Raw genomic sequence first — 22,843 nt, forward strand, 5'->3', positions numbered from 1 at the left:
TTGGGGCCATTCTCATTCAAAATACATATATTCACTACACACATACTCTAAGTATCTGAAAATGACCTCGAGTTTCTGAATCTCCTGATTCTACCTCTAAGTTATTACAAGTGCTACCATGCCAGAGCAACTTCAACCAAGTGAACGACATCACCGGCTTCTTCCTTCACTTTTACAGGAGACTTCTACTTCCACCCTTGCCTTCCTTAATACTGGGACAAGATTTACCTTCCTTTAATAGAAAGCTGGACAAAACACCACAGCTGTCAGACACAGGGCAACAAGAAATGTTGAAAATGTTCCTTCAGAGATGGAAGCAGGGTGAACCTTCAGGTACTTAATGCTTACAGGCAAGTTCCAGGTTGCTACACAAAGAAGGTGGACCCAATCTTGTCAGTTGAAATCAGAATTGGAGAGGTCAAACTGATTAGGACTTTGTTGGGCAGTAAGTAGAAGAGGAGGGAGGTGAGCTTTGGCAATACCAGAACTGCACATGTATAAGAAGAAACTTCCAAGGATTGGGAAATTCTTCCAGAAGGCAGTAGCTCCAACAATTTCTGGCACTTACAAAGAGCTCACAATAGTTATTCACCCACGAAAATAGAAAGATGGCACAATGCACACAATAGCCCACAGAAGAATGTCGCTTTAGTAGTGGAAGTAAATTAACCCTAGAATGGGCTGGGTATTGGGTATGTTGGCCTATCCCTTTAATCCCATCACTTTGGAGGCAGAGGCAAGCAGAGATCTCTCAGTGTGAGGCCAGCCTCGACTACAGAGCAAGTTCCAGGACGCCAGAACCATTATACAGAAAACCTGTCTCGAAAAACCAAAAGCCAAAGACTAAGTCTTGATATACCTTAACAAACCTCAAAAGTAAGTCTCAAATGGATTTGATTCTCAGAGCAAAGTTCAGTGATACTGAAGGGAATACAACAAAATAGAGTATCAAACTGGTAAAGTATATGACAACCAAGAAAACTGTAGGCCAACAAACAGGCTAAATAATATGCTCATATGACTAAGTGGGAAGTCAAAAAACAAAAACAGACCAAAAATGACAAAGAGTATTAGCAAACAAGGATGCTATGATGCTATTGAAGTTATAATGTGTAGGTTCAAAATGGTAGCCATGCTGGACATTCAGACCAGAGGATGGCAATTTCTAGGCTAGTGTGGGCCCCCACAGTGAGACCCTCGCTCAAAGAGAAAACAAAAGCAAAACCAACAAATGAACAACCCAAAAACTACGGTAAGAATAGAAAATAGTTTTTAAAAAGAACAAACAAAATCTACCACAATCTTGCTCTGCAAAGTATGCTAGATGAAGACAGAAGTAAGATTTCATGCTGCATGAATTAGAATGGAATCCTAGAGGACAACTGTAGAAACAAGAGATCAAAGGTGGTCAAAAAGAGGGACTGAGGCAGACAGCCAGGTGTGGAGAGCTTTTGGGGCAGCCTTTTAGGAATTTGGCAGGAATTTGACATTGGGCTAGGACAAAGAAGTAGTCCTATACAACGGAGGAATGTGTTCTTTGTATTTTGATGGGTCTTGTTAAGACCCTGAATACAGTAATCAAGGGACCTTTGTTCAAGTTTTGTTTGTTCCTTGACTACTTAGTTTATGCCCTAGGACTGATTATATTCTTTGTATGTACCTAGAAAGAAATAAAAGCAGACTGAGGAAAAACAAAAAAACAAAAAAACAACCTTGCTTCAGCTTCTAAACTGGCTGGAGTTATTGTATTGTGTAGTCTAATTATCTTTTTCTTTTTAATCCTCACTCTCTCCCTTGAGACCTTGTTGACTGACTGAGCTGGCTTCATCAGCTAGGGGACATAAGGGTGTTTTGGGAGATGATGAGAATATTCAGTGCCCTGATCATGGTATTGTAAGATTATGTTTTTGTACAAATTTGTAGAGATATATACTTAAAAAGTTGGTGAATTTTACTATTGTGCATAAATAATACTTCATTAAAACTAAGTGATGGGGCTGGAAAGATGGCTCAGCGGTTAAGAGCACTGACTGTTCTTCCGAAGGTCCTGAGTTCAAATCCCAGCAACCACATGGTGACTCAAAACCATCCATAAAGAGATCTGATGCCCTCTTCTGGTGTCTGAAGACAGCTATAGTGCACTTAGATATAATAATAAATAAATCTTTAGGCCAAAGCAAGCAGGCCGACCAGAGCGAGCAGGGTCAAAAGGTCCTGAATTCAAATTCCCAGCAACCACACTATGGCTCACAACCATAAGTACAGCTACAGTGTACTCATATACATTAAATAAATACATCTTAAAAAAACAAAAGTAACATATTTGTGTATTAGTATAATCTTTTTTTAAAGAAATTTACATATAATCTTTTGCCTTATCACAGACCTACTAGCCCTATCACCAATCAACAAGCCCTTTATTAAGGTTTGAACATGAACTGTCCCCACAATCATGGCTTTGTATGCTTAGCCCCTAGCTGATGGTGCTATTTTAAGAGATGTTGGAAATTTTAGAGGCGGTGGGACCTAGTTGGAGAAAGTAGGTCATAAGGGCATGCCTTACCCTCCTTGCTCTCTTAAACTCTCACCTTTCTTACTATCATCTCTAGCCTTCCTTCTCTCTCCCTCCCTTCCCCCCTCTCTCCACGTGGCCATGGCCAGCCTCTCTTTCTAGAAAGAAACCTTCTCTCTTTCTCTCTAGTCAGAAATGGTATCATCTGTTGCTGCTTTTTTTGAGACAGGTCTTACCTTGCAGCCCAGACTATGTAATACAGACTGTCCTCTAAAGTATGCCTGTCACACCTTTATTACGTTTAGCCAGACTGGTCTGGAACTTCCCATGATCCTCAGGCTGGCCTTAACCTTGAACTCCTCCTGCTTCTGCCTCCTCAGCGCTAGGATTACAGAAACCTACAATACATCCAGCCTGAAATAGTCTGATTTTATCCTTAAAAACAAAAATGAAAACAAAGACTTATCAGATGAAGTCTTTAAGCTGCCATCACATTACTGGCTCAACACACTGAATTCTAACAAGCATAAGACACCAGCTATTGCAAGCATTTAAGACTATTCCATCGAATCTGTTAGCTCAGTTTCCGTCCCAAAGTTTGAGCAAGTTATTTCAGACAGACTCAAATAAACATGGACTTCCAGGACAGATATATATTACACCTAATTCTTAACCCTTGCTGTCTCAGAGAGAACACAGATGTGGGCCTGGAGAGACAGCTCAGTGGTTGAGAGTACTTGCTGCTCCTAACAGAGGACCCAAGCAGGGGGTTTGCTAGCCCCCAGATCAGAGAACTCAAAACTATCCCATATCTTCAACTCCAGGGTATCTGATGGCCTCTTCTGACCTCCTCAGGCTCCCAAACTCACATGGCATATCCTCATAAACATATAAAAATAACGTTAAGACCATGACATGGAGAGCTCTAAGCAGTCTGAATTCTTCCTATTTTTCAAACAATCTTTTTATCCTGGAGGAAATATATATATTTCAAGAGTCACAGTACTTAAGATATACTTGAATTTTATACATGAATACAATAAAATATGATCATGTGCATCCCTCAATGGCACTAAAAAAGATTAAAACTTTTTACATTTATTTATTTATCTATTTGTTTGTTTAATTATGGGCAAAGTCCAAAGGCATCTTTGAGAAGTTGGTCCTTCCCTACTTTGTGTGGGTTCTAAGGGTGAAACTCCTAACAGTAGGCTTCATGGTAAGTACTTTTGTCTGCTGATCACCTTGTCATCCTGAGAATCACTGCTGTGTTTGCTTTTCTTTTTTTTCCAGTGCTGGGATTGAAGCCAGAGGCTCAGATTCAGTCCTAAAGCCTCACACAGGCAGGCAGCTCTCTAACATTGGGCTACAATCCCAGACCCAGAAGATGATCTTTAGAAACCATGGTCAGGTTAACTTGAAGTTATTCTTATTACTTAAATAGTTGATTGAGGTGTGTATGTCAGAGGATAGTTTTCAGGAGTCACTTTTGGCCTTCCAACTTCATGAAGTCTCTTGTTTCTCCTACTGTGCTAAGCCTGGAGCTCAGGCCAATCCCACCATAGAAGGCAATGGCATTTTCAGTGCACCTTGCAGGCTAGCTTTTTACCCAGTCAGACATTTCCCAGGCCCCAAGATCTAGAAGATGTATCAAGTGTATTTTATACATTTAAAAAATAATTCTGACAAACAGTCCTACTCCTGGTTTCTTGGGACTCTTATGATGTCATCTTAAGTTGTAAGGAAGTTCTCTCTATTGGCACTCACAGAAACTTCAAGGCCTTCCTGCATACAACAGATGGCTAGAGACTGTCAATGAAACCTATAAAGAAAGCTCTTGCCAGGCAGTGGTAGCACATGCCTTTAATACCAGCACTTGGGAGGCAGAGGCAGGCAGATCTAGTTTGAGGTCAGTCTGGTCTGCAGAACAAGTTCCAGGACAGTCAGGAATACACAGAACCCCAAAACACAAAGCTCTGTATCAGCACCAACAGAGACTATGAGGCTCTCTTGGACAGATGTTGTAGGCCTTCCTACAACAGATAGCTATAAACTTTCCAAGAGACCTATGTACAAAGCACTGACTGTCAAAATAACTTGGCTTATAACTTTAATTCTGCTTTAACAGGCATACCCAGGGGTCACCTGCTGAAAAAGCAGAAAATTTCAGTTTAGGGCTTTTTTTTTTTTTTTTTTTTTTTTTGGTTTTTCGAGACAGGGTTTCTCTGTATAGCCCCTAGCTGTCCTGGAACTCACTTTGTAGAACCAGGCTGGCCTCGAATCCAGAAATCCGCCTGCCTCTGCTGGGATTAAAAGCCACTGGCCTGGCCAGTTTAGGTTTTTAAATGTAACTTATACCACAAGCAAGAACATGTGTTTGAGTCTGCAGCTTCAAAAGTAAGACTTTAGATGTGGTGGCACAAACCTTTTATCCCAGCGCTGGGGAGGCAGGCAGATCTCTGAGTGCATAGCCAGCCTGGCCAACACGGAAGAACCCTGTCTTGGAAACGAAGAACAAAAACCAAAGCAGCACAGAGGAATGGGGCAAGGAATGGCACCCAAGGATGGTAGTTACATGCTATTTACTCATGGACAGTACACCTAAGATTTGTACACTTTACCACATGAATGTCACTGCATTAATAAAATTAATAACCACCAAATACTTGGAAAATCACCTGAAGCTAAAAACAACACCTGGAATTGAGGCTAATTCTCTAATCTCTCTACTCAAAATCTTAATCATGGCCAGCTATTACTCTTTTATAAACTGCAAAAACAAACAAACACCACTCCCTGACAAAACAGGTGCCTCTGGGCGTGCCAGGGTAGGCAGACACTCTTAGCCTTTGTTGCTTAAGATAAAACTTGAAAAAAAGGGAGGGAGAGACAACCAAAGTCTTTAGCACTGGGTGTTCCAAGGATTTCTAAGAAGGGAATTATGTATTATGAAAACAGACTTAAAGCCCTCGTCCTGAGACAGGAAGTGAAAACATAAAGGATCGGCCCTTCCTTTCTTTTCCAAATAATCCTATGAACCACACAGATCACATGATAGTGTCTATAAAAATATTTCTCTTCTGTCTGTCTGTCTACTTCCACTCCCATGACACCTTCCTCAGAAAGTTTACTGCTATGATTGGCTAGCATATAGAATTAGTAAATTATCACGTGATTCTGACTGCCTTTTGGGAGAGTGAGGGGACAGTATACCTGAAAAGAGTGGAGTGCGAAAGAATACAAAGCTCTTTATCAGAGAAAAAGTTCACTGACACCTCTGTACTACAAAGGCATGGAAAGCCTTCGTGTTCAAAGAAAAAGTCAACTGGGGATTTAACAGCTTAAAGCAAAACTGCATGAACACAACTCTGACTAACAAAAAGTTCTCCTGAAACAGTTTTTGAAGGAGAAAAAAAAAATGACTAGAATGACTGGAATCTACAATCTAAATATCAAATATGGTAATATGGGCAATATAATGACTTCTCAAGAATACCTGAATTTGACTATTTAACTGCTGTTTTAAAGTGGTATATCTTATGTCTGCGAGTATGGACACCCAAATAAGAAGTCAGTGTAAGGTACATCTGAGTTGTATCAGGGCCACGAAATTGAACATTTAGAATTGATAACAAAAGTAACAAATATCCACTCTTTTGATATTTTTTCTGGCACTTGGAGAAAACCAACTAAATTTTGCTTCCCACTATACTTGTTAACTCTTTACACACAAACATTTGGTTTATAAGAGGCTCAATAAAATACATGAATATGCTCTACTTCAGATTATTTCTGTCATATAATGAAATGTGTCATCAAATTAAATAACATTAACTACAGAAAAAGTGCTCAAGCCAGGTATAGTGCTGAAAGCCTGCAAAGCCAACATTAAGAAGACTGAGGGACAAGGACATCAAGTTCAGGGCCAGCCTAGGTTATATATTGAGACCATCCCCCCCAAACTTTTAAGGTCAAGTAAGAGTTAAGAATCTCACTAAAAACACTCAGACGACATTGTATAGTTTGGAAAGCAAAACACTGGGGACACATGCTGAGGCTGATGGGATGGCTCAGCACATAAAGGTGCTTGCCACCAGGCCTGATGACACCTGAATTCTGTGACGGAACCCACATGGTAGGAGGAGAGAACTTAACTGTCAAAAGTTGGCCTCCAGTCTCCTCATGGGCTGTTGGGCCCTGATCTTGTGCACTGTGTATTCAGATGCTGATTTCTGTGCCCTGAGATACAGTTACAGTCAGGACACAGGCATTGCTATGAGTACTGAAGAATCTTCTGTATAAATGTGGTATAAAGAACGCTCCCCAATTATCTCTGGTTAATAATAGGATGACTAGCCAATGACTGGGCAGCATAGAGAGGAAGGCTGGACTCCTGATCCTAGCCAAGGACCCCAGAGAGAAGAGCCAGGTAGAAGGAGATACTGATACTGGCTGAGGACCCAGGGAAAAGGGTCACAAGGTGGAGGAAAGAAAACATGGTCGTCATGAGGAGTCGTTGCCAAGGGAGTTCTCCATAATTACACATGGTTACAGCAGAGGGAGCCAAGGAGAGACTGAGTGCAAGTAACTTGGGGCATCTGGCTGGGAATTAGGTAGGTACCACAGAGGATTAGGGATATCTGCTTAGTTATTGGACTTCAATCTTGTTGAATAAATCTCTAAGTCTGTCTCATGTATTTGGGAGCTAGCCAGGTTAGAAAAAACCTGCCCCATTTAAAATTCATCCTACAGGGGTACTATAGCATACATTAATGCACATAAAAATAAGGTAATTAAACAACAATAATATACTGCAGTACTCAGTAGACACAGTTCTACACACACCCTAAAAAAACAGATCAAATCTGCCAGCATGGGGCTTGCTTCCACAACAAGGACTAGCTCCTCCCTGACGCTGAACTGGAAAAAAAAGTCCTGATTCACTCAAGTGATGTTGCTATGAAGCACCGGAGTCCAGCAGCAAACTATACACTTGTCGTCTCCAAGATCTGTGTTGTAACAGGGTACCAGAACACCAAAGCATCCGTGGCTTTCAGCAACCTGGCTCAAAGACATAAGGATGAAAACACAGAAAAGGAGGTGTGGCTTGGCCTGAGGCGCTATGAAAGATGAAGAGCGACCTAAGGCTCAGTCTAGGGCAGAGCTTGCGAGCTCAGAGAATAGCAAACACTTGCTGATGAGTGAATCAGAGCTTCAGGGAGGAAACCACAGTAAGCCCCGTTTTCCTAAGTTTTAGAAATACTTACCCTGTGCTGTGCCCTGAACTACATACCCGGACCCCTTCTGCTTCTTTCTGCTTCTTGCTTGTCCCAAGGTGAGCAGCTCTGCGCCACTACAAGCTCCCTATGATTTGCTTTAGAAACAAAACAATGACTGCAGCCTGAAACACTGAGATTGTGAGCAGAAATAAACCGTCCTTTTAAATGGCTCATGTTGTGTATTTTGTTACAGCAAATTCCATGAACTCAGAAAATTCTACAGAACTCTGCATATAACTTTTGTAGTCCTGATCTCTTGTACTGTTTCTTTTTCTTCTTTTTGATTTTTCTGAGACAGGGTTTTCTGTGTAGCCCTGGCTGTCCTGGAACTCACTCTGTCGACCAGGCTGGTCTTAAAGTCACTGAGATCCACCTGCCTCTGCCTCTGGGATTAAAGGGTGTGCCGCCACTGCCCATCCAGAAATGCCTTTTTTCTTGATCTTCTCAGGTCACTTTTAGGTTGACTGATCACTTTACTAGAAGACTGGCGAAAAGGAAGGAAATCTAGGTCAAGAAAATAACACTGGCCATAGAATGAAGTGGTTAAGTACAAATATAGTAAAAAGCACTATACAGGGGCCCTGGTGATTAAATACAGGGAGTAAAGAAAGAAAATCTGAGTGGGTTTCTTGTCTGGACAACTTACAAAACAATGCTGTCACTGGAGATCCGGAACACAAAAGGAAAGCAGAGACCATGGGGCAAACCAACTGGAAGGGTTGCTGCTCTAGAAACCTAACATTCATTTGGGGGAACCAACAAGGCTTGGAGGGTTAGGATGCTTTCTGCCAAGCATGGTGACCCGAGTTTGGTTCCAGAGAGAAACGATTCAATTCCCACAAGTTGTCCTTTTGACTTCACACATGCACGGTGGCACATACATATACTACTACATATGTGCACACATACATACACTTTTCTAAAACAAAACTTGGAGGCTGGAGATATGGCTCAGTGGTTCAGAGCACTGTTTGCTCTTCCAGAGAACTCAGGTTTGATGCCCAGTGCCCATCTTGTGGCTCTCCCAAAGGAACTGATGCCTTCTTCTTGACTTCAAAGGCACTAGTCACATGCAGTGCCTAGACATACATGTGGGCAAAATATTCATGCACATACTAAAATTAAGAAATTTATAAGAATTAAACTCACTGTGAGTGAGTAGAGGTCAGAGCCCGTTAACTTTCAAAGACTCAATGGACGGCTATCCCGCTTACTTGTGTCATCTGGAGGTTCTTCCCCATTTCTAGTTCATTGGTACACTTTTGTTCCCTTTTTTTACAGTTTAGTGTGTGTGTGTGTGTGTGGACACAAAAGGTATCTGTGGGAATCAGCAGACAACTTGTGGGGGCTTTCACAATGTGGTTTTGGGGGACTGAATTTAGCCTTAGAGGCATCCCTTTAGCAGATGAGTGATTCTGTAATTCTTATTCTAAGTGCACAATCTTAATGTGTAACATACAGCCACAGCCACCTTAAAGTGTGCTCACTATTTCACTCGCCTGTCACTTTGACTCATGACTTATAAAAAAACTCATATATTTATCCTCAATCTTGCTACCTTTCTACTGGCAGGTGCAACTAGTTCCCCGTATTTTCTGGGAACAATATCACCTGGTAATAATAACCATATAAGGCAATTACCTTTACAAATCTGAGTATTCGGGATGGCAAGCAGACGGCCTGCTGTTCTGAAGACCACTCATTACTAAAATGGGGATGGGCTCTGCTGTCTGAACAGGCACAGAAAGAGTCCCGTGTTAAGACACTTTAAAGCCTGGCGGCAGGAGGTGAGGAGAAGCTTATTTGCTGCAGTGCTTTCTGTGCAAGCACAAGATCTGATTGAGGATCACCAGCACCCACAGGGAAAGCCAGGCGCCAGCCACAGCGCTAGCCTATAATCCCAGTGCTAAGGAGGCTGACTCAGAAGGATCCCGAGGGAAAAAGCTGGGAAAGGCTAGTGAAATGTCTCAGTGGGTAAAGAGCTTGTGACACAACATGAGCACCTAAGGTCAGGTTCTCCAGAACCCACAGAAAGACAGATGTAGGGCCTCATGTCTTTATCCCAGCACTCCTACAGTGTGGAGCAGCACCGGGAGAATCCCTGAAAGCTCCCGGGCAGATAACCAGGCACACACAATGGAGAGACCCTGCCTGAAACAGGGGAGGAGACAAGGACCAACACTTGCACTCCCATACATACACACAAGTAATTACCAAGAACAGCAGCAAAATTTAGAACAACAAAACCAAGTCTTTTGGCCATGATCTGTGTACATTCCTACAAGAACAGGTGTATGTTAGAGGGGGTGCTAAAAGCTGAAAGAGAACTAAAGAAAAAAAAAAAAACCCCAGTAAAATCTTTTCTGTAGTGGTGGCAAACATTTGACGCTTGTTCGTATAATTCCTGCCTATCTTACAAATCTCTTTGTTAGACTGAAGTTCACTTCTATGTCATCAGAAATATACTGATAATGTAAAGATTAAACTTTAAGGAACTTCCATTCCATAATTTTCACATTTAGATGATATCTAGCAATGCACTTTGTAGAACAGGACTAAAACTTAACAATCTTTCTGGGTCAGCAGACTTTATAAGCATTGTCACAAGTGCCCACACAGGATACACAGAACCCAACAGTGTCTACGAAAGGAGAGAGCTGGGAACCAATGGCAGCGAGCGGGTGAGCACACGACACGCTTGACCTTTGAGATGCAGAATGAACTCCAGGTTATCACATCTGAAAGTCCCACCACAAAGCAGCAAGTGGACCAGGGAAGGGGTAGGCGAGGACAGAACATGTAAAAACAAAAAACAATGACACTTTAAAACCAAAACCAAACTGCATCGGTAACTGAACTCTGTCCTGGTGATTTTCTGACTCAGAGAAAGATGGAGAATCTCAAAACCCCATGAAAAACAAAACCAAAAGAAATGTTAACTAAAACCTAAGACAAACTATATAGCACATTCCTCTTAAGTTTCATATAAATGGCACAAGGAAAAAAAAAGCCCAATAAACTCTCTTAGCCACTTAAGAGCCCCAAAGGAAAGGAAATAAATGCACCTCCAACAGGCTTATTATAAAACTGTAGTGCCTCTGTGAAGCATCTTGTAAAAGGGTATTTGTAAAGGCTTCCAGGAAACAAGAGTTAACAGTTTTGTTAATGCTGGGGTAAAGGGGTGGGAACCAGGTTCATCAACTATGAGCCCCTATTTTGCTAGACTGGATATCAAGCATCAAAGTGCTCAGCTAGGGCCACTGCCAGACTAAAGGACATCAAAGCAGCCAGGCCTGCCTCTCCATGCCCAGAGAGCCTGCTCCAAAGCAGCCCCGTGGTTTTCTATCTCCATATAAGAGCGAGAGCGGCTTTTGCTAACACTGGCGGGGAAATTCCTCCCACAAACAGAGTTTACCACCCCCTCCCTTGCAATTGCTTAATCCTTTAATTCGTTTCAATGCCAAAAAATAGGATTTCCTGAGGACTGCCACAGGATGTGCACCAAGCAGCAGGGGCAAGGGCTTAACGTTGTTGATTCAATATAATCAAGAGTTTAGCAGAATGGTTGCTAATGCAGTCAGTAACACGGGGCCTTGAACAAAAGGAAGAAAAGAGGCCAAGAGCCTTTGAAAAAAATAAAGAACCAAAATTTAAAGGGTGCCAAGTCATTCAGGATTGAGACCCTCCCCTTCGCCCTTCCTCTCTTCTCCCTCAGAACCCAGAACCTTTAGCATGCTAGATAAGCATTCTACCACTCAGTTACTTCCCTAGTCCAGGACAGAGGTCCTAATCTGTCCGACTAGTCTCCCCTCTGACGGAGCTAGAACATAGGTAGCACTTTAGACAGACCAAAGGGATGAGGAATTGCCTACAGTTTCCCGTGTGGTCACACCCACCTCTAGTCCCAGGGGTAACAAAGAAGGGCAATTACTGGGACAGGCTGGCTTGAGTCTAAGGAAGTAGTTTCAGAGTCAGAAGACAAGGCAGTTAAGTTAGGAATTTACAAATAGTGAACATTAAGGAAAACTTTCTCCTGTGGCCAAGGCCATTCGTATGTTATTTACTAAAACTTTGGGATCTCCAATTAACAGGCTACAAAAATTATGAGTAATCAAAATGGGGAGGGAAAACAAAAACAAAAAAATCAATTCCAAGCAACCTTACCAATCCTGACCTTAGGTCCGAATCCACAATCTTCCTTCCCTAGCTGACTTCTGACCACCCCCCCCCCCCCCAGGTGTCAGGAGTCAGGGACCCTAGGCAGTTAGGTCTCAGAAAATGATGGAAACTGGCAGCTGAGCTTTACCATCAACATCTCATTTCTTGCCCTCCAATGTATGTTTCTCTTTTACAATAACCGGTGTGTTCAGTTTTGGTTCCCTTTGATGTAAACAAGCTTTCAAATCTAAATAAATAACATGTTAAGTCTTATAAACGCTAGCTTGCTTTCTGACTGAAGTGTTCTTTAAAATGCCATGAGCCTCATGACAATAATTATCAGGGCTCTTAGTAGGACATCCTAGAATCCTTTGGGGATGGGGGTGGGAGACAGGTCCCACATAGCACAGGATGGCCTTAAATTTCCAATCCTCCTGTGATTACAGTCATGCGGCTGGCTTAGAAACATCATTTTTAACAAGTACCACAGCAATGGCTCACATTAGGTTGCTCTTGTACCTTATTTTGAAGCTCTCCTGCATATGAACAAGGCCAAACACTACCAAGTTACCATGCCTCTGATGTAAGCAGGGACTCCAAGAGTGTGCTTTCAGGAGGTCTTGTGTCACTGAGGGAGAGTCTCTTCTGGCACCAAACTGACATTAACAACTTACAAGTCTTTTCTGACCAAGTCACACATTAGATTCCCCTGTCTTTGAGGAGTCCAGTTTGCGCTGGAAACTTGACAAATCAGATTAGAGAAAATCCCCTGGCTGTGGTATCTCTTTGCTATCTGCCTTCAGCAAAGACTCTGAAGGTAAAGAGCACCCTTACCCTGATAGTTCCTCTCCACACTTGAATCCTGCTCTTTAACAACAAACTCCCGTATTTCCTGGTTGGAGTCACAACTGAACTCAATTAATCGCTCGTACCTAAGGCTCACTGTAGCAGTGGTCTCTGCACCGATGAAGTCTCTCTTGCTTTACTGTAGTAAAGAAGCGTCACGGAGTTGGAGGTGGAGCTCAGGGGCAGGGAGCTGGTTTACTATGTGCAAAGCCTGGGTTCACTGCCCATCGGTACAAAAAAAAATTTTTTTTTAAAGTAAAAGCATCCTTGATAAAGTTTCTTCTTTAACATTTAATACGGTGGAAGTAGATGACAGGAGCATACAGATCAAACGTTTAGAGAATGAGAAAAATCACAGGAAACAATTAATACAGATTCAACCCTTAGGCATATTCTCATTTCTGGTTATTAAGCTGTCAGAAGATAACTGGTCTCAGTATCTCGTTACTGGCATATACAAAGTAGTTGTGCAACAACAGATTCATAAAGATGAAGGACTCCTGTGACCAACTCTTCTGGGAGAAAAGAAGCAATGCCAGTCAATCATGTGGTGGTGTGCAAAGTCAGGTATGTTCTTCACCACAGACAAGGCCACATCGGTCACAAACCCAAAACGATGAGTAGAAAGCGAAACTGTGTGTTAGCTCAAATAAATGAACACAAAACTGTAGAGAAAAAAATCTGACTATAAGATAAAGCTTCCAAATAATTAAAATAGAGCTAAGGAAATTTACCTGCTTTAACCTTTGAATATTTAAGAGCTTAGCCTCCCCACAGCATGCAACCACATTTCCAAATGAGGGGCCTCTGGTTCAGGGCTCCATGCCTACCCCAGGGGAACCCAAGTGCCTTCTTTAGGTTTTCTACTAAGAACAAAGTTCCATTTTATGGCCAAGTGTACTTCTGTTCAAAAACTAGCTTAAAGTCTGATGCTTGTGGGCATCTTAATAGCCAGTTTCAAACTGACTGAAAGAAGAAACAAAAATGAGTTTCCTACTATAAAAAACTTATTTGCATTTGGATTTTAAAAAGGAGATGAGAGTGGAAGAAGGAAAAGCTCTTGGTGAACCGGTTGCTGAGTCAGGGAGAGGAAGTAGGCGGTCAAATCCCCACCCCCACCCTGTCATCTGTCATGCTGAGTATTCACTAGAAAAATTGGGTGTTTTGTGGAAAATTAGCTGAACAGAATAAGAAAATTAGAAATAGGTCATAAAACAGTTTGCTTTAATAAAACATTAAATATGGCCCGAAGTAGAAGCAGATGGACTAAAAAACCACATCCTATTTGGAACAAGGTACAGAGAGGACTTGGCCCACATGTGGGCTCAAATTTCCTCACCTGTAAAGCAGTCTTAATGCTTATTGATTTTAAAAAGTTAAAGCCGTTGGCTAAAAGGCCTTTGTGTTAGACAATGAAGGAGTTTTTTTCCTTTAATTTTTGGTAAGCGATAAAAGACTCCACGGGGGCGGGGGCGACTCACTTAAAGTTTGCTTAAGCAGGTTAGATCTTTGCTTCAAATAATTTACACATTAAGTTTCATAGAGGACATGGTGTGTAAGGCAGAGAAGGCAGAGAGAAGGGCGCAGAGAATTAAGAAAGGAGCAAGGTGAACCAAGGAGAAAGTTTCTTGTCGAGACTAGTTCTTCCCAGGCATCTCACGGAGCCACTCAAAGGCTGTTTTCAAAGGCACAGAGCACATCTTGTTCAACTCCAGCACAGAGCTGGTCCCTGATAAATGCTGACACAAACATGTCTTGACAGCAGTGCTCTAGGCACTAAGGCACAGGACAGGGGGTCTGGCCTAGAGCTCAGCACTGGAGTAACTGCTCAAATGTGCAAGGTAGGGATGAAACCATTCACCAGAAAATTCGCTCTGCCTCTCTCCTCTTCTAATCGCTGGGCTTGGCTCATTGCCTCCTCTCCCCCACTGATCTGGATAGGTTTCTAAACAATCTTCATTAAAACACAGTAATAAAGGACAAAGCAGGAAGCAATCGCTCCTGGGCTCGGAAGGCAGTGCTAAGGTGGGTCAAACGTCCTGAGTAGCATGCAGTTCTCTACAAGATCATACAGATGCTTCTTCAAAGACAGCACTTGCCATCTCCTAAATTAGTTGCTGGATCATTTAACACCTCATTAGCAAGTCTATTGCTGGGTTAATTCAAACAGGCCAAACCTGAGTTTAATTAAACTTCAGCCTACCCAAGTTCTACAGCAGTAACAGAATTTACCTAGGTTCTTTAGAAGCCAAGTGCAGTGAAGTTTTCCATATGGAAGTGCGTTGTGCAGTCCCTGTAAAAGCCACCTGTTAAATGCATGTATCCAACTCACTTTGTCTTTGATGTGGCCATGGTGGTAGCATCCAACTACACGTGAAAAACACTGTACACAAAGCACTAAATTATTTTACATCCAATTGCAGTTCTGGAATTTTTTTAAACATCTTAGTTGATTTTTATGGATATTTTGATTCATTAAAAAGGTCTTGGATCTAAAATCCACTACAGAATGTGGTCAGTGATGCATGAAGGACAAGCTAGCTCTCCGGATTTGGTGGGCTTTTCAGAACTTCCCCGGACTCTTCTACTCACCTGCTCTTACTTGATATTGACAGTGAAAGAGAGCCAACAATGACAGTAATTCTAGGGGACACGGGAAGGCTGGCCAGGAGGAAGGAAACGGAGCAGTAAAGGCGAGCAGAACTGTAGCTCCTCCTCCCTGGCTGGCTGCAGCTTTCTGAGCAGCACTCTTCTCCTAACAGCAGCACAGACCATCTCACTTTGAATCTCATTTTAAGCAGGATTTAATATGCTTAATGAATTATTTTAAAGCTCTATTAAAAAACCAATATAGGAACATGCAACTTTAATAGAAATAAAAATGCTCCCTCCCCAGCCTCCTACTCCCAGGAAGCAGTGCTGGGTTTTGTCTGCCTTTCCTGGTTTTAAGCTCCACAATGTTAAACCTCTTTGTCTTGTTCCATCATTCCTCAGTGGAGTCTGGGAACGGTGTCCTAGAACATAGTCCTTCTAGAGCATGTTTTCTCCGTGAATCACCACCAATTTGCATAACTTTACATTTCTTCTTTTGGCTAGACACTTTCATAAATTTAAAAACATAAATGTTAAATTTTCTTTATAAATTTATAGTAGACTGTCGATTTTTTTTTATTAAGTACAGTAACAGTAGTGGGAGAGTATATTGAAGCCCTAGGGAATTTAAAGTTGTTTTGTTTAGCTTCACTCCATGGCCCCGGCTGGCCTTGACCTCACTAGGTTGACCAGGCTGGCCTCAAACCTTCAGCAATCATCGTGCCTTAGCTTGCCAAGTCTTGGGCTCACTGGCACCTGCTAGTATGCTTGGCTGGGGCAAGAATGTAGAAGCCTGTAAAGATGTCTGCCAACCTCACTGAAAGGTATCCAAGCTAACCTTACAAACACAGAGCAGAGACACACATACACAGGTCGCTCTGTGGTTCTAGTGACAGCTCAAAACAGTAATAACCTAAACATCCACTAACAGAAGGAACAAAAGGCTGCCCGAATACGCTGGAATGCTGTAAAACTGCAAACAAGTGACTGAGAAAATCACCCCCAACATGGGACTCATAATGAGAAAAACACAGCAAACTGTATTAAGATACATACAGCAAGAGTGGTTCGTGTAACATTTGAAAACACAAAGGACAGGGACAGTCATTATTAGAATCTGGTCTATTCCTACACGTAATAGAATGTAAAATTTCAGGTAGCAGAACCTATGTGACATAATTGAAAATAGGAAAAACTATATTGTGTCCTTGATTCATTCCAAATCTCCCCACCCTGCAAACGGTTTAAACACTATTCCATACTCACATACTATCTACCTGCTTCAGCCCTGCAAACTGAGAAACCGGCCTACGACTCTCCCATGACTACACTATTCACTCCTCTCGCCTGTATACCTCTGGTCAACAGACCTTAATGTGGCATTTCCTTTGAATGTAGTAAAGACTGCCCATGCATTGAAGGTCCTCTGGTATCTTCGTGTGCATTTCTATATATCATAGGGCATGCTGAATACTGTAATAATATGGCACAACACATTTTTATTGTTACTTTTTGAGACAAGGTTTCTCTATGTAACCCTGACTATCTTAGCTTAGTTCTGTGGCATCTGTGTAATGCTCACAAATTCTGTGGAACCCAGTCATGGCACAAGGATAGCTTATTTTTACTTCACAGGTCTGGGAACTCACTCTGTAGACCAGACTGTCCTGGAACTCAGAGAGATCCACCTGCCTCTGACTCCTGAGTGCTGGGATTAAAGACACGCACCACCACCACCTATAGCATAATATATTTTAGCAACTTAAGCAGACGGGTGCCGAGCCCTTTGAGGAAAGGCTGAATATGGCTCATAAACTCTCCATAGCTCCTCCTCAGACTTATGCCCAGCTACCATCAATTTTGGTGATGTCCAAGCAAAGCTCATGACAGAAGGTTTTGATTCAGTTAACTCAAAATTTTCAAGTTACTACAGCAAACATAGCAGGTTTTCCAACACTCAGTAAAGAAGCTGACAGATGATCCCAGTCCCCAGCCATCTGAGTTGTTCTAGCAGTGGAATCTTCTATTCTGGTCCCAGACCTGTGAAGTAAAAATAAGCTATCCTTGTGCCATGACTGGGTTCCACAGAATTTGTGAGCATTACACAGATGCCACAGAACTAAGCTTTGGTGGTGGCTTGAGAGGCAAAACCTGGAAAAGCAGTACTAATCCAACACTTTGTCTAATTGCCATATTTCATTTTCTCATCAGACATTTTTGATGAGTACAAATAAGTCATTAATTCATATGTACTTCATCATACAGATCTAGGCTCTGAGAAATTACCAACATTAACATTGATAGCATAGCTGTTAGCTTTTTCTAGTCTAAACCAACGGACCAAACTAAATAATCTGTATAACAAACTAGTAAGGCCACTGTACTTTCTGTCTCTGAATACATGTATATTTTATATCCAAACACATTCTCTCACATCAGAAAGAGAAGCAATACATCTATGCTATTGTGAACTCAGGAAGCAATTGACATGGCTTCAATTCTGTGCAGCATTAATACTTTCTTCCTGAATAGGCAAATGCATAAAACCAAAGATGACAACACTATTTCCAAAAGTCTCTTCATAGAGATAATAAGGATCTTTGACAGATAGGAACAAATATAAAGACAGTTTGGGTTTCAAAAAAGTCTTAGTCAAAATCAGTCTCCTACTTAACTGGCTCCAACATAGGCTGTAGCTCATCTATAGTGCCATGTAGCATACATGTACATCTATAATGTCATGAAGAGCCCAAGGCTAAGGATGTAAAGTCTGACATATCCATAATGCCTCAGAAGCAGCAAGCTAACAAGTTAAATTAAGTACATGTCATACTGCTAGCAGAAAACTTTGTTATCTTCTTTCTTTCTTTCTTTCTTTCTTTCTTTCTTTCTTTCTTTTTTCTTTCTTGATGGGCTAGGGTCTCTAATAATATAGGCTGGCCTCAGGATAAGGATGACCTTGAATAATTCTCCATTTCTGAAGTGCTGTGATTATAGCCTTGTATCACAATGCCCCATCCGTACAGAGACTTTTAAAAGTAAAAACAGAAAGCAAAGACTCAATTACCCTTCTTTCACAGTAATTGGTCAACACTGCCCTCTGGTGATTCAATGTAATAAACAAGGCAGCATCTTTTACTTTGATTCAGTTATGTACCTGCATCTCTTTGGATGTACATCTCACCAACGACAAAAATAGATTTAAGATGGCCTTCATTATGTATTGTTCATAAAATTAGAAACTTTAAAAAGGCTTAAAATCAAAGACTCTGGAAACATGCTATAGAAGACACACATCACTATGTAGTAAATTACATTTCCACATAAAACATGTGATTAAGAAAGACCCTGAAGGCAAATTTCCTAAAGTTAAAAGCACAGTGGGACAACAAGAAAGGTCTTATCGGGCTGGTGAGATGGCTCAGTGGGTAAGAGCACCCGACTGCTCTTCCAAAGGTCCGAAGTTCAAATCCCAGCAACCACATGGTGGCTCACAACCACCCGTAATGAGATCTGATGACCTCTTCTGGTGCATCTGAAGATAGCTACAGTGTACTTACATATAATAAATAAATAAATAAATAAATAAATAAATAAATTAAAAAAAAAAAAAAAAAAGAAAGGTCTTATCATGTGTAATTCAGACATGGTAGCACACACCATTAATCCCAGCACTTGGGAAGCAGAAGCTGTGAGCTCAATGTCAGCTGGGTCTATGTAGAGTCCCAGGATAGTCATGCATACAGAGACCCTGCCTATAAAGAAATAAGGGAGGGAAGGAAGGGAGGGAGGGAGGGAGGGAGGGAGGGAGGGAGGGAGGGAGGAAGGAAGGAAAAAAGGAGATGGAGGGAGGGAAGAAACTCTATACAAGGGAGCCAGTATAGTTATCAAAGTGTATTTAACACACTGAAAAGCATATGTGGCCAGTGTTGCCCTGTTGGAAGCCTGACTCCTTATTTAGGGAAAAACTTCAACGGAAACAGCACAATTGGCTGCTAAGGTTTTTACTAAGCCAAGGAAATGCTTCCTGAAAAAGACTTACCAAGACTGGTGCCATCCTGCCCCATGATGCACTTCATGGAGGTGATAATCTGTTCCATCACAGGCGGTGACATCGACGTGGCATACACAGCACTGTGAGAATGTGTGCGCAGGTAGTCTATCAGCTCCTGCAGAAGCAGAGGCAACATTAAGAGGCCGTTCCTGAGTACACAGATGTGTGTGACTACTTTCCCTTCAACAGCCTGGTGCAGGTGCTAAGCTGGGACTCAAGGTCAGCTAATACCATCAAAGCTCACAGCTGGCCAACAAGGACGCCAGAAACAGGGCAAAGCCAAGGTTAGGTCAAAGAGGAATTAAGAAAGTATTAACTTGCTTTTTCTTTTTTCTATTCTTTTTTTCTTTTTTCTTTTTTTCGAGACAGGGTTTCTCTGTGTAGCCTTGGCTGTCCTGGAACTCACTTTGTAGACCAGGCTGGCCTCGAACTCAGAAATCCACCTGCCTCTGTCTCCCGAGCACTGGGATTAAAGGTGTGCGCCACCACTGCCTGACAGACAATGATTTGCTTCTAAGTGGCCTGTGTGTCTCACCCTATATACAAATTGCCTGTCCTTATGCTCCTAAATAACATGTTTCCCTAGGCTGGGAGCAGATCACTTAGTGATGCTGTGAGCAGCTCTTAGCTGCTAAGCCAACGCTCCAGATCCTCATTTAAATCTTTAAATAAAACACGCATAACAAGATTCTAGTGTACTATTGGGCATAGTGGTATATGCCTATAACCCTAATCTCTGGGAGGATGAGTGTGGGGAGCCGCCCTCACATTCGCCGTTACAAGATGGCGCTGACATTCTGTGTTCTAAGTGGTAAACAAATAATCTGCGCATGTGCCAAGGGTAGTTTTCCACCCCATGTGCTCTGCCTTCCCCGTGACGACAACTCGGCCAATGGGCTGCAGCCAATCAGGGAGTAATACATCCTAGATGGAGAATAATTCTCCTTAAAAAGGGACGGGGTTTCGCCATTCTCTCTCTTGCTCTGGCTCTTGCTCTCTTGAGCTCTTGCGCTCTTGCGCCCTGGCTCCTAAAGATGTAAGCAATAGAGCTCTTGCTCTCTTGCTCTCTGGCTCCTGAAGATGTAAGCAATAAAGCTTTGCCACAGAAGATCCGGTTTGTTGCGTTCTTCCTGGCCGGTCGCGAGAACGCGTGTAAGAGATGAGGCAGGAAGATTGCAAATCTAAGGCTAGTCTGGGCTCCAAAATGAGGATATATCTTTAGTGAAGAGGAGGGAGCAGCAGTTGTATGTATCAAAAACAAATAAAAAGAGACGATGCAACTGTAAAATAGGCAATTGCTGTAATTTCCTCACAATTGCATCCCAAAGCACAAATATCTTGTATCAACTCTGAAATGATACCTTATATATATGACTTACTATCTTTAATTCATATCAATATATCATTTAACTCTCAAAGTAAGCTTTGTCTCATTAACAAAAAAAGGAAAAATCTATAATGAGATCTACCAAACCTGATTAGAAGCAACTGACAATGACTTTAGAGGAGTCTAAAGGCCATCACTTATAGACTCGTCTTTCTTCTGTCATCAGTGTCCTATCTGGAATGAATAGACATCTGTTCATGTCTTCCCAGGAAAAAAATTACACAGCATGGAAGTAATGATGTACAGCTCTAGCAGGATTTACTACAACAAGCCAGGTTAGGACTGTACATCCAGAATGACACAACAATCACAGGCCGAGGTCCCTGCCTAATGAGAGTGGAAGTGTTTTTTTGTGAGGAGTATGAATGATGCCTGCAGAAACACACCATGCACAAACCAAACGCAGTGCTCACAAGGGTTATGTAACATTTTGTGTAGTAAATGGCTTTCTACACACAATTCACAGCAAGGGTGGCACAGAACTAAACCCAGAAGAGAGCATTGATGAAAGATATCTGATGCCTTCATACAATGATGTGTGTGTATGCCAGCACTGTCCTGAGAATAATGCTCTTTGCAACAGCACTCACTGTCAACATCTATAAAGCAGCTACCATATTCTCCAGGGGTCTTTTTGTTTTGTGCTATTTCTTCACCTTTTAGAAACTTTCTTTGGTTCTCATCAAGACCAGTAAAACTGAAATTAAAATTATCAAATGTAGCATTTTGGTCTTCAATTTTCTGAGGCGAAGAAAGCATTGTGTGCTATTTAGAACTCTGACAGGCCAGGTGAGATGGCACGTGCACCTAATGCTAGCGTGTGGGAGGGGGAGGCAGGAGGATCAAGAGGTCAAGTCCTACACAGCAAGCACTCTGACTAGCAAACAAGGTGGTCACACATTTTCCTGACTTACAGACTTGTGCAACTTCCTGATCAGGTCTTCACAGAAGGACTGTCTGAAGTCTATTTCAAAGCTAATGAAAAAAATCTGCTTCTGGGGTGATCCGACTAGTTTAATAAGTTACATTCTAGCCACCAAATACCCATAAGATTGAACAGCCTGGCATCAAGGAGGGACAGACCTGGTATCAGGTCACAGGTTCCTCTCTCATGTGTGTCTTCCTTGGCAGTAGCACCATCTCCCATGTAGAACTGGTCCATAACCATCTAGCTCACACATCACAATTCTCAGGGTTTGATCTGACTGCCTGATCGTCAAACTCTGACAGATTCAAAGTACACAAGTAACCATGGTCAGAATTTATACACCTCACAACTGATTAAAGAAAACTGCACAAGGGAATCAGTGGAAATAGAAATGCACACAAAAAAAGTATAATAAGCTAAGAATATGATAAAAATAAAGTATATACATAAATGAAACAATTTTTTCTAGTTATTATTCTTTTTTTTTGTTTGTTTGTTTTTTGTTTTTTTGAGACAGGGTTTCTCTGTGTAGCCCTGGCTGTCCTGGAACTCACTTTGTAGATCAGGCTGGCCTCGAATTCAGAAATCCGCCTGCCACTGCCTCCCGAGTGCTGGAATTAAAAGCGTGTGCCACCATGCCCAGCTTTTTTTTTTTTTTTTTTTTTTGGTTTTTTTTCAAGACAGGGTTTCTCTGTATAGCCTGGCTGTCCTGGAACTCACTTTGTAGACTAGGCTGGCCTCGAACTCAGAAATCCGCCTGCCTCTGCCTCCCAAGTGCTAGGATTAAAGGCATGCGCCACCACGCCCGGCTTTTTTTTTTTTTAATTGGGTATTTTCTTCATTTACATTTCCAATGCTATCCCAAAAGTCCCCCATACCCTTCCCCACCCCACTCAAAGAAAAAAAAAACTGCATTACAAAATTCCTTTTTCTCCTTGGAAATTCTGGATGTATTTTGGATTCCAACAAGTGCTTGTTGATAGGAGCCTGACAAATACAGAGGTGGGTGCTCACAGCTGATCATTGGGCTGAGCACAGAGTTACCAATGGAGTAATTAGAGTAAGGACCCAAAGAGCTCAAGGGGTT

General features: G+C 41.9%; 1 protein-coding gene across 1 annotated transcript in view; it reads right to left on the reverse strand.

Annotated features, from left to right (window-relative positions):
- The window catches only part of Sptlc2 (serine palmitoyltransferase, long chain base subunit 2), an 83,298-nt gene that overhangs the window by 11,545 nt on the left and 48,910 nt on the right, over positions 1 to 22,843 (reverse strand). The window contains exon 9 of the mRNA NM_011479.4: positions 19,430 to 19,556. Coding sequence (NP_035609.1) covers positions 19,430 to 19,556 — 127 coding nt within the window. The remainder of the gene's footprint in view (positions 1 to 19,429; positions 19,557 to 22,843) is intronic.

This window comes from Mus musculus, chromosome 12, assembly GCF_000001635.26.
Source record: "Mus musculus strain C57BL/6J chromosome 12, GRCm38.p6 C57BL/6J".
Taxonomy (NCBI): domain Eukaryota; kingdom Metazoa; phylum Chordata; class Mammalia; order Rodentia; family Muridae; genus Mus; species Mus musculus.